Source organism: Wasmannia auropunctata, unplaced genomic scaffold, assembly GCF_000956235.1.
Source record: "Wasmannia auropunctata unplaced genomic scaffold, wasmannia.A_1.0 LD335999.1, whole genome shotgun sequence".
Classification (NCBI taxonomy): domain Eukaryota; kingdom Metazoa; phylum Arthropoda; class Insecta; order Hymenoptera; family Formicidae; genus Wasmannia; species Wasmannia auropunctata.
Window position 1 is genome coordinate 683,122 of NW_012026891.1, and position 19,179 is coordinate 702,300.

Below are 19,179 nucleotides of genomic sequence, written 5' to 3' on the forward strand. Positions count from 1 at the left end.
ACAATTTCCGGATTCGTTTTCAAATAAACGATATGTCCGCGGCAAATTTGCGATGAATTAGTTTCCGCTGTTTAAGCCGATGGTACATTAAGCCGGTATATTTTTTAATTAGTTTTCAATATGCGGTACATCTGGTTAACGCGTAGCTTTTCTTACGGAAAGATACGGAAACCCACGTACCTTTTGATGCCTCTCGAAATTCATTCCGCGGACACTCGACGCAACATTAATTGGGACTCCGAAACATCGTGCAGGCTCATAAACGACCGCAACTATTGGCGCGCGCGCGCGTTTCATATCTATCTCTTGCATAAATAATTATTATGGTCAGTTTAATTACGCGCACTTACGAGCGTCAATATTTAGCTACGCTCTTTTGTGAACGTATGTAGACGGGGATAATAAAAATGCGTCGATATACGTTAATTTCATCAGCGCGTATTGTCCGGTAATATTGATTAACCGTGTTGTCGTGACGAATTAGTTGTCGCCATATTTGCGACGATATAGAGCGATATCAGTGCGTGGCGCAATATCAGTGAGCCGGGGTGTCCAAATGCAAGTGTTAAACATAATAAAAATTAGCAAACGTATTCCAGTCGTATGCGAAAGAGACGACGAGTACGCTTGTTCTCAGCCGAAATTACTCGAAGATTTTTCTCAAATTACTGCAGACGGGAACGTTTATGTGTGCGTCTACGTGTCGCGATAGACTTTTTTCGCACTTAGCCGTCGTCTGATCCGAGGCAATACCGGAGCCGGCCTATGTCGGGATACTCGAGTCCCCCTCTACAAGTGTGGATGGATTACAGCGACCACGGGGTACACTTTCATGCGGTGGAGAAACCCAGCGGTGGGTACGCGGTGGGCATTTAATTACACGGATCGACCGGATCGAATGGATCGTCGTCGCGGTTGCTGCCTGCTCCGCGTTTCGAATGACTGCATCCATCACCGGCCGATATCACGCGACGTGCTCGTTCTCGCCATTTCCAGCCTCGCTCACCCTCCCTACACCTCTCTTTCTCTCTTCTTCGCTCTTCCCTCCCCCTTATATCACCCTCTTCGTTCTCTTCGGAAGTTCTAAAGCTATTGCGCGCGCGAACGTGCTGAAAATTTTGTACAAAGTAACGACGCGATGCCGGCGTGTTTCGAGAGAACAAACGAGAGGTGAGGCGCTGCGCAAACTTATCTCAAAGTCGACGAGACCCCCTTCCTCCCCTCCCCCTCCCCCCCCAAGTTCTTCGTTCGTTCGTGTCGTAACCTAACTTCGGTATTAAACGTTATTAGCTAGCGATCCAACGTCGTACTGTTCCCGGAAGAGACGGGTATCGGGGACATGATCCGATGCAGCCACTTGGCGTCGCCGGTATCATTTACCGAAAACTGTCGTTGTCTCAGGCTCAGGGAGAAGGTTCCTTTAACGAGGTCCCGTAGGGTCGTTTAATCTACGTTCCCGTGTCTCGCGCGTTTACCGTTCTAATAAAAGCAAAAACCGCTCACGGTATTAAAGACTCAGATTGCACAAATTCATGCCCGGTAGATAGCGAGAGAGAGAGAGAGAGAGAGAGGAGTGAGAGGACGCAGAAGGGGTGGGATGACCCGCGTCTCGAACGACTGTCTCTCCTGTCGGCTGACACACTGACGCCGTACAGGCGACGTCCCCGGGATTTTCATTCCCTCCGGACGAAGGGAATCGTGTGGGAGGGATGACAACGGGTGGCGGGAGGGGGGTGGAAAGCGCGGGATGAGAAAGAGAGAGCGACGGAATGCGAAGGCCGCGTCATGTTTTCGCCGGGGTATGTCGCAATTTTCCCTTTCGGAAAAAGACGGACAGTGTATAGCCGAGCGAGGGACGGCCGGCGATTGTTGCAACGTCACGTCTCTCGTGCTCACGAAGCTCTAACGCCAGGAATATATTCCCCGGAGTGAGAACACACGCGCGTGTGTGCTAAGCATCGTCGAGTGGCGTTTACACGTCGCTCAGGGATCCGAGGCGGCTGCCGACTGAAAGAATTCACGCTTACTTTCACCGTTGGAAAAGCCTTCCCCGATAATGAGAATGTGAATACATGTGGAGACAAAGTTTTTGCTCTTTCTACGATTTCGATTATGCGAATTAAATGTTACTGGATAGGTAATTAGATAAATCGGATAATTCTAAATCTGATGGATTTACACTTCTTTCATGAGAGTATATATTACGAGATGAGACGTGAGAGACGCAGATTGAGAGCCAATCGTTAAGGATTGAGGGTTGAAGGTTAAGGATTACGGGCTGAGTGCTGAAGGCTGAAGCTGATAATTGATACTTGAGGATTGAATGTTGAGAGCTTGAAGCTGAAGATTATGGATTGGAGAAAGGATGGAGATTCGTGGACTTAGGATTGAGAGTTGGAGGTTGGAAAAGTTGAAGTTTGGAGATTGGCAAAGAGTTGACAATTAACAGCTGAGCAGAAAGTTGAAGTATCTAGGGAACTAAAAGGGAAGGAAAGAGTCTAGATATACTTTGTGAGATATTAACATTACCGGCGCTTGTGTGTGACGATAAAACTTGAAAAGATTAGAAGAACTATTTAATTTGTCGATATGATTCTGTTACTTTTGTTTTTAAAACGTTATATATAATCAGAGTATTAATATTTCTTCTTTTGTAATTTATAAATTTAACACGATGAACTGAAAGTGTAAAATAATTATTCTTTTATCAATTGGCTATTTAGTTCAAATTTTTTATAGATTGTCTCTAAAGGTAAAATGTGAACAGAGTATTTCTAAAATATTATTATTCTCTTATATAATATTTTCTTTATAATAAAGAAACATGATGTTTCATACGAGGTGCAAATGATGTACATATTTGAAATACTACATGAATCTTTCTTGTCTCGCTGTAGAGAAATTATTTTAATCAAATTATTTTAACCAAAGGGCAAAGGGCATATACGTGTCCGTGGTTACACAAGTTTGCCGCTTAAATTAACGACTTTCCATTTGCTTCTTCGTTATCCTTATTTCATGTATTCTTAATTCCTTTTACGTGACGACATTACTTCGTGAATGCTGAATTTATTTGGCGAATTTTAACGCGCTTAAAATAGCTACGTAAACGTTTCGTCAAAAATCGTTGGTCCAATAAAAAAAAAATCCTCCTGAATCTCTAAAAAATATCGGAATATTTATTATTCGCAGGCGCGACCGTTACAAGCTCGAAATATTCATTCCGGCAAGATACGTCCGGTATTTGCCGTAAACATTTTCCGCGAAATATACCAGTGCATATTTGCGAGAGAGTATCCGCGAGTATTCGCGAGGTGCTCAACGCAACGCAAACCGCGCATATGTTCGGTCTGGTTCAACGAGTACGTGTACGTACACCCCGTTACGCTTTTACAAATTCTACTGTTTTAAAATACGCATGCTAACCCGCGCGCATACTTTGCACGTACAGAGAGAGAGAGAGAGAGAGAGAGAGAGAGAGAGAGAAAGAGAGCACGTACTCGCGCGTGATACTCACTACGATGTTAACGAAATCTCTGGCGACAATACGTCGACAATTTTGTGTAAACACGATTGCAACTGGTTGTAGCAATTGGTTTGGCGGAGTTGCAACGGAGAGCACCTTTCTTTCTTGAAGATCAACGCGCGTCCGCGCGAGAGCGTTTTCCTTCGCGTTCGGCCCCCTTTGCGCCGTATTCGTATCCCGTTTCCCTCTTAATGCTCCCTGCTTTTGTGCTGCAAATGAAATCTCCGTGCCGGGGCGTAACGCTCAGCCTCGCAAGAAGAGAGAAAGAGAGAGAGAGAGAGCGCGTCGAATATCTCTGTTGTGTTCAAAATACGCCGTACGATATTGGCGTCGTTAGAGGAGTAGCTGCGTATTTTATTCCGCGAGAGAGAACGCCTCTGCCGTCTTTTTCTTTTTTTTTTCTATTTTGTTGGAGAAATTTTCACGCAAATGAATAAACCGTGTCTCACGTATTACAAACAGCGTACACGCGGGACAACGTTTTTTATCCGTATTTCTTAGTGGACCAGGTGTAACGTTCTTGTATAATGCGCGTATCTCGCGTTAAATGTAAGAGAAAAATAATATTGCGCCGCGGGGAAGAAAGAGTACTTACATTTTCTTAAAGGCGCAGCAGCGCGAGCCAGAAGAATTTTTCTCGCGAGCAAACAGCGGTATGTGTATCGCGTTTCGCTGGGAGAAGCGCGACGTGCAACGAGGATCAATCGGCACGTTATACGTCAATTCGCCGTGGTGGCTTATACCGATATAATCCAAGCAAAAATCATGAAGGCTGAAGCGGCCTGTGTTTGCGCATGCAAAGATACGAATCTTGACGCTCAATTTATACCGTTTTCACGGGGTGCCGGCGGCGGGGCGAACGAGGCGCAGACAATAAAGGAAGAGAATAAATCGTTTACCGTTGGAGACACCCGTCGTGAGCGGATCTTCACGGTTCAAGAGCATCGCGTCTCTACAGTTTCGCGCGCGCGAGAAAGAGAGAAAGAGAGAGAAAGAGAGACTCCTTTTTCTTCTTATAAAATATACCACACTGCGTCTACGCTCTGCTACGGTTCGATCCTTTCTGCTCCCCTTTCCACGAGTTTACTTTATCGCGAGAAATATCAGGTTCCACAGCACCTCGTGCAAACACGGGAGACACTTGCGCCCAGGTATAAGCGATGACATTTGCTCCTTTTTCATGTCCCTCTGACACTCGTTCCGTGAAATTTCTTACTCCCTTCGCGCGCGCGCGCGCGCGCGCGATACTCCTCGCAGAGCCGTTTACGGTGCGGTCGCGTCATCGGGTTTGCGCGAGATAATAAATATCGGATCGTACGAGCGCGCACGCAGCTGCGGGGAAAATAGCGCCCGACACGTCGCGTCGCCGACGTGTACAGCCGGTGGTAAGCTCGAAACTGCTATTTTTAGCAGTAACATCAAAGAGAATGACTTATGCATTCGATCTCACGAGAGGCGTAACGATGACACATTTCTGCAATGGTTTGATATATCAAAGCGTCCTTTTCAATCTTCACATTTCACGCAAAAATTCAGAAACGCGCACGTATACGGTCCACGCTTTTGTGCGTCTCTGTTTTTTTTTTGGCAAGAATTGAAAATCATTCAAATTTCTACGAAACTTTCTGTTATACATGTCTGCAAAAAAATTGTTCAGACACTCTCAAGAGCTTTCGTTCTCTTTAAGCGTAAAAATATTATTTTTAATTTTGCAGCCATTGCTGCACTCGCACATAATTGTACCGTGTATCGAAATAAACTTACCATTTTCTGCATTATATTTGTCATCTCAATAATAAGACTAATGTTTGATTTTGATGTCAGAAGAAATTTTCGTACAAATCACTTTTACTTCCTATTGTTAATTATCTTGCGGTACGACAAACAGGTTCAACGGCGTACATTACAAAAATTGCAAACTATATCTCGTGCTAAAGAGATTAAATACTACCGGCGCAAAGTATACATAATTACAGAATAAAGTACTAGGTAATTGCGAAGCTGCGTGTAGCACCTACGCACCATCCACGAGTGAAAAAGGGAATTATATTTTCGTACCGCCGTGATTTCAAAGGCGATTCAGACGGGATGATTAAATCAGAGTATGATATATATACGCGCACGTCGCGGGGAAAAAAAGCCGAAGGTGCAAAATTTCGCGCGCTCTTGCCCGCGAACTATATGCACATTAATTTTATAACGTACGAGAGCAAAGTCAACTTAAAGCTGATAGCCAGCCGGGGACGGACGTTGCTTTGAAGGAACGGCCTTTATTCCAAGAATTTCTTTTTTTCAATAACGGTGTAATTTAATTCTAAAAACAGCGCAGTTATAAACTCCGAAAAACGTTAATGAACTTGTTTCTATTCTATATATAAAAATAGTATCATCCCAAGTCGCATCTGTCCATTCTCATAAAAGCGAACTTTTTATAAAGAGATTTTTTTAGGGATCGATGTCTTGAATATTGATGTCATCTATGTTCAGCTCAAATTTTGAATATCCAAAAAAATGACAACGTCCAATCTCGACTTTATATTGCTTGAAAAACTTCGCGGATCTTAAAATAAAATAAAATAAAACGAAATGACATCGAAGTTGAAGTACAATTTACTACAAAGTGCGAAAGCATTTGCGCGGAAAGCACCTAACCGAGTTTTCGTATCCTCCACGAGAATATCCTTACACAAACTGCAACAGTAAGATTATAAACTGAGAAGTTTCCTGCTCACGTTATAATCCGCCATTCGTGTTTACCCGGGCGATAATATCCGAGCTGACAAAGCTATCGTAAGCCGATATTTCGCAGGAGCGCTCTCATAAAATATTTAAATCATCAATTCGTGAAAAGTATCGTTTGAATTTCCTAATTGAATTAGATTTATCTTCTTTTTCTGAACGAGGTCGATTCCAAGTTATGTAATTGAGGTCGAAATTTGTAAATATCCGTTATTTTCGAATACTTTGTAATAGCTAAATCTGTTTTTAGGTCAAACCGAATTTAATTTTTATTAACTTCCAAATTACAGATTTCTTGAAGTTGTTCTCTGTACAAAAGTACTCCGATATTTCTCTGATTTTATTTTTAACTTTGTTTTATATATACACATATAAATAATTGTATTACCTTTCTTACAAGAAAATTTTGGGTAGATTTAAAAAAAAAGCATTAGTATTGAAATTTTATAATTAAAATTCAGATATTAAAATAACTAAAATAGCATTAATTTCAAAGAGCTCTCAAGTATATCATATGATATAATATTACAGTATTCTGATATATTTTTATATAAAATATTACACTATTACAATTATAATAGCATGTACCTACATTGCAAAGAAAGTCTCAACTTTCTATTGTTAATTTATAGCTAATGTTGCGAATACACGAGATAAAAAAATATAAAAAACGATATATTAATCAATAAATTGAGATAAAATATTAGTTTATGTAGAACGCGATGTCATACGAAGTATTTTTCACCTCATCCTTCTATCTACAGATTCGCAGTATGCATCTGTAAAGCTGTTGATCTATATCTTCGTGAATTTATGAGTTTATAAAGCTATGAATCTATAGATTTATGTGATTCGAATAGAATCGAGGAAAGCCGGATGGGATCGATTCAAGAAAAAAATTATTTCAATCCGAATGCGTCTGTCGCTGTAAAAAAATAAAATAATATTTCAGAATACAAAATAACGATAGATTTTGGGCGAATATTTTTAATTTTTATAAAATTTACGGAAAAACGGAATCTCTCTTCTCTACAAAAATTCGAAATGCAAAACAAGATTTATACCGTTTCTATACTCCATTTATTCTTTTCGCATTTCTATTGCATTTTTTTTTTTTTTTTTATAAAACTTGCCAAACGGGGTCGCATACTTGAAATTTTGACGCAGATTCTCGAAAGCATTGTTCGCAGTTTGCTCCACTATTGACTTTCGTTTAATATTTTCGGAGGTATACTTTAGCGTTTAAATCGCATCGTAGACTTCCGCCGTAGACCGGTACAAAATTGCGCCGTTACTTTCTGTAAATCCACCCACGCTATGAAACATTCTACAAGCGAATCTCGAAAGGGTTGCTAGGGTAAGTTAAGTATTACGAAAGTGCCATCTCTCTGTTTCTGCCTCTTAGCTACCAGCTTTGCCCTTTTCGCCTTTTTTTTAACGCTCGTTCTTTGCTCCTGGCGTAGTTCAAGCGGTGTGTACACAGCGCTTTCAACTCGGATTCGCTCTACGCACTAATAAAAAAAAAAAAAGAATTTTGCATCAGCGAGTTACTGCGCGTTTGACACTACCAAACGTTGTTAATTTTTTTCCGCCAGACGAGAGTTTTCTAGTCGTCATCCTACGAAACGGAAATCTCGCTAATAGATATCCGACGTATTATCGTTACACCCGTAGAATAAAACGTTCCTCAAAAGCGAAATTTGAAAACGGGTATAATTTGGGTCAGTTTAAAACGCATAAACATACAGGAAAATAATCTCTGTGTTTATCTGTTACGGTAGAAACGCCGCGGCAATTGGCGTAAAGCAATCTCTTTTTCGGGTATCTATAGCATCGGGAATTGAACGCACACCAAAGTTTATATCGGTTTCAATCCTTGCTCAAAAATACAGTTTATTTGTGCTCTATTGACAGTTGCAATTTTACATCGATTTCCCGGTTTTTCGTGTCGCGTTCTCGTTTCAATAAAGTTTCTGATACGTTTGCAAATTTGTCCAGATAATAATAATCTCTCTCACGTCGTTCGGTTTCCAACGCATGATCGTTTTGTCGGTTATTTTCCCGTCAATTCTAATTCAAGATAATTCTTAAAGAAAAGAGCTGCTCTCTTTTTCGCAATACCCGTTTACGTTTGGACGGACCGAGCGGGGTCCGGTTCGCCCGATACGAAGATATACGAAACATTCCTCTCCTCTATCCGAGGTAAGATAAAAGCTCCGTCGTTTCGACGGGTAGGGATACGATCGAGCGCGGGAAGCACGAGAGTCGAGCGGAGCGAGAATCGGAGAACGGCCTTTGGGAATCGATACTTTCGACGTCGTTCGAAAGCGATGCCTTCGAAACGAGTTACTCCTAGCTCCGAGTTCCTTCGCAAAAATTTCCCAGGTATTGTGTTTCTCCGGTAATTGGGTACTTTCGGCCTTATCCCGGTCGAGGTTTCCCCGAAAATAGCGCCCGGCCCGGTAGCCCGAGAATCCCGTTTGAAACTTTTTCGCGTAGTCGAACGTACAGCACCCGGGGATGTGATGAGAGCGCCGCCAGTTTCGCTTTAACCCCTTCTGCATGCGGCAAAAATGAAGCCGTAACTATATCGCATTCCCGAATTTGAAGGAAGGACAAAAATATACGACTCGGCGAAGATCCCGAACGTTTTTTTTAGTATTCATTTTTTATATATATACATATATATATATACGCCGATCGATACGATCGGATTTTCGTCGCGTCTCTCCCGCACCTCTAACGCTGCAGATTGCGAATCCAAAACAAAAATCCAGGCGGATAGGATAAATGCGAGATGTCTAGCTGTGTATATTGTACTGCATGCATGGAGAAAAGATATGCGATATATGCGACAGAAGTAGATGCCGCCGCGTGAGATGCGGAGCAGACGAATGGTCAATAGATATATAGAATAGATGCCGAACCGATATAGAAACTCGACGAGTATAAGTCTTACTTTCTTGACGGCGATCGAGGAATCTCCGGAGGAGGAGGGAAAGATGTGTACTTCGATATAGATGATTATACTTTTAAATAGCCCGTAGCCCCCTTAAATAATGTAGATAAAGGCGCGGAAAGGACTTTCCGTGTTCGTTCACCTTGATGTTACGGGAATAATTTAACGCGACCTCTGCCGTCTCTCGTTATTGACGTGCCACTAACGCGGTAATGGATTCTTACTTAATGATGAGACCCGCTCGGATTTCTGCCAACAACCTATCGAAATGGCGGAATAGTTCAGCATCCCTGTACATCAAGCGCCCCCGGGTCGAGAGCTTCCATGTTGCCCCTAGTACACCTCATTTGCGCTGGAAACGCTTACGATACGTTTCATGCAACTCGATATTTTCTCCCTACGGTTTTCTCGCGAGAGAAATTATTGTACGTGCCGCAACCGTATATGTCTGAGTAATGGCATTTCTTTTTCTTTCCCTACTTCGATGTTGAGTTTATTAAATCGACGAAATTTCGCCACGCCGTAACGCATCAGTCAGTCTGAATTTTGTGCAGATCTTAATTTTCCTCTCTTGCCTTGCACTTTAGCTATCGTCTGAAGAGACCGCTAACTCAACTTCCTCGAGCCAGACTGCAAGACAGCCTTTGGTCTTTTTGGCTTAGCAGAACTTGCATATCATGTGTCAGGCGCAAAAATCCACGGAGTACGTTGCAGTAAAAGCTAATGCCTCTACACTTAGTTTGAGCTTTGACTACACGCGAGACAGTCCCGATTTAGCCTCCGTCTCGTCTCGAACTTAAATGCACATCCAGACGGAACATTGGCGTCGATTATTCATGACATTAAATTAAAGAGTTTTCGTTTCGAGTTTCAAACATCTTGAAATGTGTTCAATTTTATCGCGCAATACGTTGTCAATGAAAAAAATCCATTAATTTAAGAAGAAATCTGTAAGAATTGAATTAGTTGCTGTAACGTTTGGCAATTTGTTAAGCTTAAAATACAGTGTTCGTATACGATCCACCTGAATATGTAACTCATTTTTTATACTGTAGTTACTTTACTTTCGCACGTAATTGCGCACATTCAGACAATTTAAATTAATTTAATGAAATAACAAATATCTACTATCCTGGATAAAATCGCGCTGTCTCTATTTGCGTAAAATAGTTTCCAATTTTAACGCAACGTTTCTTATTAATATTCCGATAGATCAGCAAAACAATTTTACAGCTGCATAAGCCAATAATAACGCGCTGAATCTCAAATTTACTATCATCGCGCTCGGCGCCTATGTCGCGAATTTCCGTCGCGATGTCTCGCTAAAAATACACTCTTCGCGTATGCATCCGTCTGGGGTGTACAAGGTCATTGCTCCTAATATGCGAATATACAGGCCAATTTTTATTTCCTGGCGGAGGAATCTTAAATCCGTCATACAGGCTATTAAATAATCATTGTCAATAATTTTTCACTGGACGGCGCATCTCATTGATTCCTTATAGCACACAGATTCTTATCGCTTATTTCAGAAATCACAAAAATTAAATATATTATGCAATAGGAACGACGATATATTTTCACTACATTTTTTATGCTGCTTTTAAAAGCCAGAAAGTAAAAATTTTATCTTGCTTTGACATGGTAAATATTTTTTGTATTAAACTACCAGCGAGTTTCCATTAAACCATTCTGCAAAATAGATAGGTAAAAATTATACAATCTCGTACATTCATCAACTTGTAATAATTGCACTACACACGTATAATTCTTGAATAACTAGATGTACATGTTACGATTAGTATATATGAGGAAATACTTTTGCATCTCAATAATTCGTCGGCAAGACTAGGGAGGTTCGTCAAATGTATTCCCGCGAAACAATGGCAAGGCTCGTATTAATTCGCTGCGAGAAAGCGACGCGCGTCTGTATTCCAAAATGGCTTATGAGTACAATTTCGGTCGACCAAATGTACTCCCCCCCGAACAATAGCTAGATGCAGCACAGAGTTCTCCGAATACGCTTTAACCAGATTACATACGCTCCGGATTGCGAGAACCGCGCCGTTTTATGTACACGCACGCGCTATAATTGGAGAAATACTCGTGAGCTCCAAGTAAGCCGCTTTACTTCTTATCCGCAGTGATTCTCGGCAAATTATTGGATTCTGCAAAAGGACTTTTGCATCAGCTGTAATATCCCATTAATAATTTCATTTGTCGCAATGGCATGTTTTATTCATTCGATATGTGGTGGTGAGCTTTGTAGTCTGATTTAAATACTAATTTATCTCAATGTAATTGGCCGAGTTCGTTAATAAAATAAATTTGAAAAAAAGCAAAATAAGGAGATAAGAATTAATATTGGATAAGAGATTAATAAGAAATTAAATTATCTTGCAATCTACATTATTAAACGCGAGGCATCCGAATCCATCGCCATGATATTGCCGTCGCGTCGATAATAAATTTAGAATGCAGGGAAGAGAGAGAAAGAGAGAGAATGGCTAAAATATTACGACGAGATTCGGTAAACAGTCAAGAAATGGAATTTTAGCATTAACGATATTATTAGAGATATTATTATAGACGTTGCGTTATGCATGCGCCCCGTGTCAACGAACGCTGTTTCGCGTATCGTGTGCGTGCGCGTATCGATACTCTTGTATACTTACTCCGCACTTATCATCATATATCCCGTTCTTTACGAGCAGTCAATCATAAATTCTACAAAGTGCGTCGTGAATGCCTCCGGTGAAGGACTACTTTACCAGCTCGGGGAGCATATAACAATCGAGTTACTTGCTCTGTGTGAAGTAAAAGTTCTCCATTATTCCGCTGCCTCTTAAATCGAAGGACATGATGTCGGGGGAGATGCGTGATCTAGATATACATACACAATTCAGATCGCGTATAGTATAAATAATAATAATAATAAAACGAGATGAAATAACGTAGGTTTCAAGTTTTCTCACGCCTGCTGCGTTAACCGCGCATCGAGAAGTGATTGATTGAGAGCAAATTATAAAAATAGTAAATAGAAAAAGAGTATTTTTGAAAGGAGACGCGAATTAAATATAAGAGACAATGCATTGTACACTCGCTCGCTAAAATGTTGCGACACTTTTTTTTTATAGGTTTCTAATATATATTTAATATACGTAATATATACTTTATATATTAGATAACTAATATTTTGCAAATGCAAACCACGATGTACTATCTTTAGTCTAAAGGCAGTATAACACCAATCGTGGTCCGCATTTGCAAAATATTAATGCGTTTTGAAACCTATAAAAAAGAAAGTGTCGCAACCTTTTAGTGAGCGAGTGTACATCAAATAAACGCTGTAAAATATTAAAAATATAAACCTATCCTATATACGACTAAATGTATCTTTTCTTCTGATTTCAGTGGAATATTGAGGATTAGTAAGAAGAGATACGAAATATATCTAATATATCCTCTACCCTCCGGAAAAGTCGATGGAGAAACCATTACTGGTATGTAAATCAATTCTTTTTCGCTTGCGTTACGTCGATGAAGTTGAAATGGATTTGAGTAGAACGTCTAGGAAATAAGCGCGCGTGCGCGCGCGCGCACGGGCGTTCGCTCAAAGTTAAATTTTTCTCAGAATTCTGGAGCGAATTTTCTTTTCGCCGAAGATAAAACGAGAGCCGACTCGAAAGCGGCAGCGGCGGCGGCGGCGGCGACGCGGAGTACGGTGCGGCGTGTGTGCGAGCGTCGCGCGTGTGCGCGCGCGCGGCCGCGTAGTATGGCGTAGTTTTTTAAGGAGATGAATAAATGAGTACGACGACCTCGCAAAGTAACCCGGCAAGATCCTGAACCAGTTGCCTACAGGCGATTTCTGTCACCGTTCTCTTGTACCTGCGCCGCCACGCTATACCTCTATCAAATATTTCACAACGGACGCGCGATAGCAGTCTAGACGGACGCCTTTTGACAAATTTCCGGGAGCGCGACGTTATAATCGGATCGCTTCGCGTTATTGTTACGCGCAACGAACCATTAAAACAACGGACAGCCTTCCGGCTGTGTACCGGCGCGCACTCTCTCGAGATTTTTCCTCCCTCTAATGGAAAACAAAACGGAAACGCGGGTGATCGGGCGATCGGCGACTTCGTAAGCTGGTAACGTTTTTCCTCTACCGCGATCATGACGTTCGTTTTCCTTTCCGCGTCCGCGACGTGATCAGTGCAGACATATTCGGGAAAGTCTTTCTCTCTCTCTCTCTCTCTCTCTCTCTCTATTTCTCTCTTTCTCCTTCGATATCGGGGGAAGCCAATATAGACACGTTCGTCCAACAGTTAAACCAGTTCTTACGGGCAATGTTACTTCGTTCATTCAACAGGCTGAGGAGAGCCCTGGGCTAGTCCCGCGCCAGCAGAGCTTTGGTTCATTGATTTTTACTGGCTTTTCTTCGGGACGAGAAACGCGAGGAACGACCGCGTGCTCGGTTTGTTCCTCGTGTAATGCAATCATATATTCCACGCTCGCCTCCGGCAAAAGTAATAAAAACGGCTCGAGTAAAAAAGAAATTAGGTTGACCGATTAAATTTTTAAGATCTTACATTTTACTGTTATACTTTTAGATATATTGAAACCAGAAGAAAAGATACATTTAGTCGTATATATAGGTTTATATTTTTAATATTTTACAGCATTTGTTTGCTGTACAATGCATTGTCTCTTATTAATTAATTCGCGTTTCCTTTTAAAAATACTCTTTTTCTATTTTCTATTTTTATAATTTGCTCTCAATCAATCACTTCTCGATGCGCGGTTAACCGCCGAATGTCAAGCTGTCAATATAGAATTCATCACCGAAGCCGAATTTGCACACGCGATTCACACGGCTGGCAATCAATCAATATGTAGGAAAAGTACGATAATAATACTTAAAATATTTCAATCTCTTTTAGGAATTTATGCGACAAATTGGAAAAAGATAAATTTTCTATTTTTTATTTTTACATATCTTTACGTTAAAAGAATAATTCGAAATGGAGTGTTCATAAAACGTTATATTTGTTTAAATTAAAACGTTTTGTTCGTCGCGCATCCGGGCCCTTTGCATTATGAAATTTCACGATCTCCCTCCGCTGATTTTAGCCCTTGTCTTTGCGCGTCTTGATTTTCCTTAAAAGATTTTTCCGCCGCGAAGAACACGCTGCAACTACACAGACTACAATGTTACAGTAGCGTACAAATTAAAAAAAAAAAAGATAGCAAAAAAGGTACGAGAGAAGAGGGAAGAAAAGTAAAAAGATTCTGGCCCCAGGGTAATCTGCTTTGCGGCTTACTCTTTCTTTCTCTCTTCCTCCCTCTCCTTCTCTCGCTCTCTTTCTCACTCTTTCTCTCTCTCCAAAGTCGGCCAGCCATGTTAAAATTGCTAATATTAGTAAAACAAAAATTCCCGGTGCACGCGAATGACGGGCCGAGCTTTTTCGCTCGGTGTTGCCGTTCGCCAGGTTCGCCAACGTGTATTAATACACGGGGCTCGAATCATGGGAGGGATCGGGACGTTAATCAGGAATACAAAGCCAATGTTTGGTCGTTGTTTTGCTTCTTAATCGAACCTGGACGAAGAGGGCGGGGGAGGGGGGGGGGAGGGGGTCACTTGCATTTGCACAGTGTCCCGGAGTATGGTTTTGTCGACGCGAGGCAACGACCGCGGAACAGGCGGCTATGTTCGAAATTAGCATTGAAAATTCTACGGCTCTCCGCTCGCTACGTCTACGTGCCATCGCGCGGGTGGTAAAGGTGTGTTATTTCGTTATAGATACAGGTTATATAAATTTACATATTATTCGCTCTGTGAAGTGATTGCAACTTTTACGAAGTATTTGTAACGGATTATACGGACCGTGTTATGCAAAAATTACGTACCAAGTGCTAGTTTCGCGTAAATTAACTTTCAAATGCAAAGTTACATGCGGTCGACACCCAGCAATGTGCATAATACATTTTTTTTAATTTTATGGGTTATTTCATTGTTGCACAAACATCCACATACGGAGCTGGCTACGCAATGTACAACTAACTTTAAAAAGTTTTCTCGACTACAGCGGGAATATCTCACGGAACACTTCTATACGTTAAAATTTTAGTTTTCGAAAAATATCTCTAGTATTTTTTTTTTTCAAATTGTTTCGCGTAAGTTTTCGACTGAGAGTTGTAGCTTCATAAACCTAGACTAGCCGAAAACTATGCTAGTAAATCCTGTTGCCTTGCAAGAATAGAACTACGGAAACTTCCGGCATTTCTATTTTCCTCAACAGAATTCGTTATACTTTGTTCCTAAGAAGCGTAATAATAACTAGCAGAAAGAAATTGCTATTATATTACATTAAAAGTTATCAATTAATTAAAATGTGTTGCTGAAATAAATCGCCAATTTTGAAATTATTTTCTGCTTTGTTTAATATTTGCCTTTAAATTATTCAAGAGAAATATTTTAAGTACATTAATTCTCTGTTTTTAACATTTTAACAGATTACAATTTTATTTTAATATACGTATCTAAAAGAAGTATCACAACATTTGTATTTGTAGACTTGTTTTTCATAATTGAGTTCTGACGCTTGGAAACGCTGATAAATCAGAATCGTAAATCAGAAAATTGATCGGATACAAATGAAGTAGATCAATGAGGGGCGAAGGAGCTGATGGTGGAACGAGGTCGCGATGAGCGCCGGGATATCTTCAGTCTCTCGCGGAAAGACTAACATTTGTATTTGTAATTCTGTAAATTAACGATCGAGGCTCGGAATAAAATCTAGCGTGGTATAACAATATTGGGGAAGAAATGAATTTTTAATAGTCTACTCTTCTCTCGCAACGCTCGTTACACGCGGTACGTGTGCAAAGCAGAAGTCCGGCGCGCTGACTGTGATAATAAAGCCGACGTAGTGAATACTTAACGTACGCGCCATATAATTGCCGTAGCGGTGTAACGGCATGCTGTTTCGCTCGCGACGAAAAACCGACAAAAAATCAATGGGATCGGCAGAAAGGCCGCGCTACTGTGAAAACGCGACTGGCCGAGACCTATTCTCGACCGGAGGTTGGCGCGCGCACTTATTTATTTAAATCTCCCCCCCGCTATCTATCATCGCTTCGCTGTCGGTTCGTGTCTCGCGGTGCGCCTCGTGAGCGGAGGGTGAGCATGGCGCGGTGCCATAATTTCGAGAAAATCCGACGGTGGCCAAATTAAAGGGTAAGATCAAAGGGAAAATTCGAAAAGTTGTTAGAATCACCTTAGACACAGTGTTCTATACTTAAAGTGAATCTCATAAATTATAGAGCTGTCCTATTTTTTGTTTCGAAATTCTTCGATCAAGTACCCGCTGCGCCATGGATTTTTCAATTTCTCGTAAAATGTTTTTAGGAGCTTATATTGGAAATGGAATTATGTTCGAAACTAATTCATTTTTCACGATATTTAAGTATAAAGGCGATCAATATATAATAACATTTAATGATGAAATGATTGAAACTTCTTTTCGAACAGATTTGTTTTACTTTACTTCTAGCAGTTTGATAACGTATATATTCTCGCCTGTAACTGTCGTTTATAAATTATGTCAAATGAATATTTCACTACATTACGCTCGTGACATCGTTTTCTGTGTTGCATTTCTATAATATGTACCGACTTGCTAAATTTTAATTAATCTTCTACGATCTAGGATATCGATTTTTGTGTCGTAACATATGTATCAACTAAATGTTATCTAATATTTTATATAAACTTTAAATATAAAAAAATAGAGAATCTGAGAGAAATTCATTATTTACATGAAATAAATTTTAAATAGTGAAGTTTTATAATAAAATAAATTTATAAATTATAGATTTATTCTACACATATATATTATTTCTTAATAATTTAATAATTAGCGTATTTAAACAATTTAAAGAGAAAAATAAAAGAAAATCTGGCAGTTTAGTTGACATCTTTCATAAAGTGGCCGCAGAGAATTAGCTTTTGGTCCTATACCTGCATTTTTGCTAGCGGGAAAATAGATGTTAAAATAGAAGAAAAAAAGAGGAAGAGAAAAAGAGGGGGGAAGGGAGCGCAACTGTCCCCTCACGCGCGGTATTACGTCAATCGGATTATTATCGCGGTAAAAACAAAACTCCTTTTGCCGGCAGTTTCTGTCTGATGCTCGTTTGTCCGTAAAGCGTTGTGATATAAAAATATTTCAAGCAACACCGTACTGAATTAAATCGACTGTAAGTAATTATACTGCCGGGAATAGCTAGAACGCAATACTCTGCAAGAGGTACGTATTATTTCGCTGATAAGACCATTTTATTTTTATTCTTGTGCCGCTTTTATTTATACACTCGTTCGTCGTTTCAACGTATTACTTTTTATCCGTAATTACGTAGCTCTCGATATTTTTCTGCTTATTGTATCGCGCAGATTTAACTGATAATTTGAAAGAAAAAAGCTATTCTCTCCTTCTCTGTGAATAACTCATCGCGGGAACACGAAATTATACTTTTAACCATTTTGAATAGTGTAAGATTTTCAAAGATATTCCCGAGGGAAGGTTATTCAAACGAGCACGGTTGATATGTGAAATGCATGTCGTCCCAAAAGAATGTTCTTCCCACGGAAGAGAGTAGAATTTTCCGTGGTGCAGGAAGAAGAACTCTACTTGCGCGAGGGCGAGCGCGCGCGCGAAGGAGGTCATGTCATTACTGTTATCAGCGGCTGCGGTGAAGCAGTCGTCTATCAAATTCGCGCATCCGTCCCCTTTCCTTATTGTTCCGCTATTACGGCAAACGACGCATTCAAAAGGACTAAACGAGTCACGTTTCCGATCTCGATATTTGAGACATTTTGCGGCGCACGTGGTTCATTAAATAGAGTACCTCTAGTCTACCATCACGTGGTACGGTTTACCACCGCGAAAGGCAGGGAGGGAGGGGAGTGCAGATGGGGTGCGGGATAGAGCAAAAGGAGAACGAGATGAAAGATAGAATTTGCAACACAGAGGAGAAAAAAAGTGGGAAAGAGTATTCGTGGCGTTTCGTGCGAGCGCACTTGCGCCTAGAGCGCTATAATGTTCTCTAGGGTAGGTGGAATGGTGGCGGCGCTGTGGCTCGAATGAGGGAGGAGGGTGGCGGGAGCACGGCGGAAGGGGTAGTAGGAGACCGAGTGAAAGGTGGGGTTGCCGCTCGATACCACTGCGGCACGGCCAAAGTCGAAGCTATACCACGAATCCCTCCGCTTCGCTCTCTCTCTCTCTCACCCTATTTCGCCCTTCCCCGACCTCCGTCGCTACCCTCTCGCTCTCGCTATTGCCAACCTGCCACCCTGTCCTGTTCCCCCCCCTCCTCTCTCTCTCGTCTCCTGGTACGTGCGCACTATAGCAAACGGCCTACAGCCTTTGCCCGGTATCTATCCCCGAAATCTACCCGAGCGACCCTCTAACTCCGCCGCTTCCTCTCGCGTTCGCGCTCATCCTACCTATCCCTCAGGATCCCTCGAGGGAATCTACCGACTGCGCGCTCTTTAAACAACGGGACACCTTTCCCTCGACTACATCTCAATTCTCGCCCGGAAGAAGCTCGATCTGCCTCGCTTTTCCGGGCTAACGTCCCACGCGCCGTCCGTGTGATCGGCCGTCTCTCAACCTACCTGTTTTCCTCTCTCCATCCGATGCCCGCGTGTTCCGTCTTCTCTCCTCGCGATTTCCGCACTTCTGACTTTCCTACCTCCGTCCACCGGCGAGATCGATCGTTAGACCTATGAAAGAACAACTCCATTAAAAAGAATCGCATGAGTTATCATATTTGTGCGGAGTAAATTCATAAGCGAGAAAGAGAGAGAGAGAGAGAGAGAGAGAGAGAGAGAGAGAGAGGCCGTTGACCGGGTCGCGAAATTTATCCCGGGACTAAGATAGTCTTAAGAAAATTA

The 19,179-nt window shown here is 41.3% G+C and overlaps 1 protein-coding gene across 1 annotated transcript in view; it reads right to left on the reverse strand.

The window, feature by feature from the left end:
• Positions 1–19,179, reverse strand: part of LOC105453488 (irregular chiasm C-roughest protein-like) — a 128,612-nt gene that overhangs the window by 69,710 nt on the left and 39,723 nt on the right. Inside the window, exon 2 of the mRNA XM_011695491.1 lies at positions 18,901–19,008. Coding sequence (XP_011693793.1) covers positions 18,901–19,008 — 108 coding nt within the window. The remainder of the gene's footprint in view (positions 1–18,900; positions 19,009–19,179) is intronic.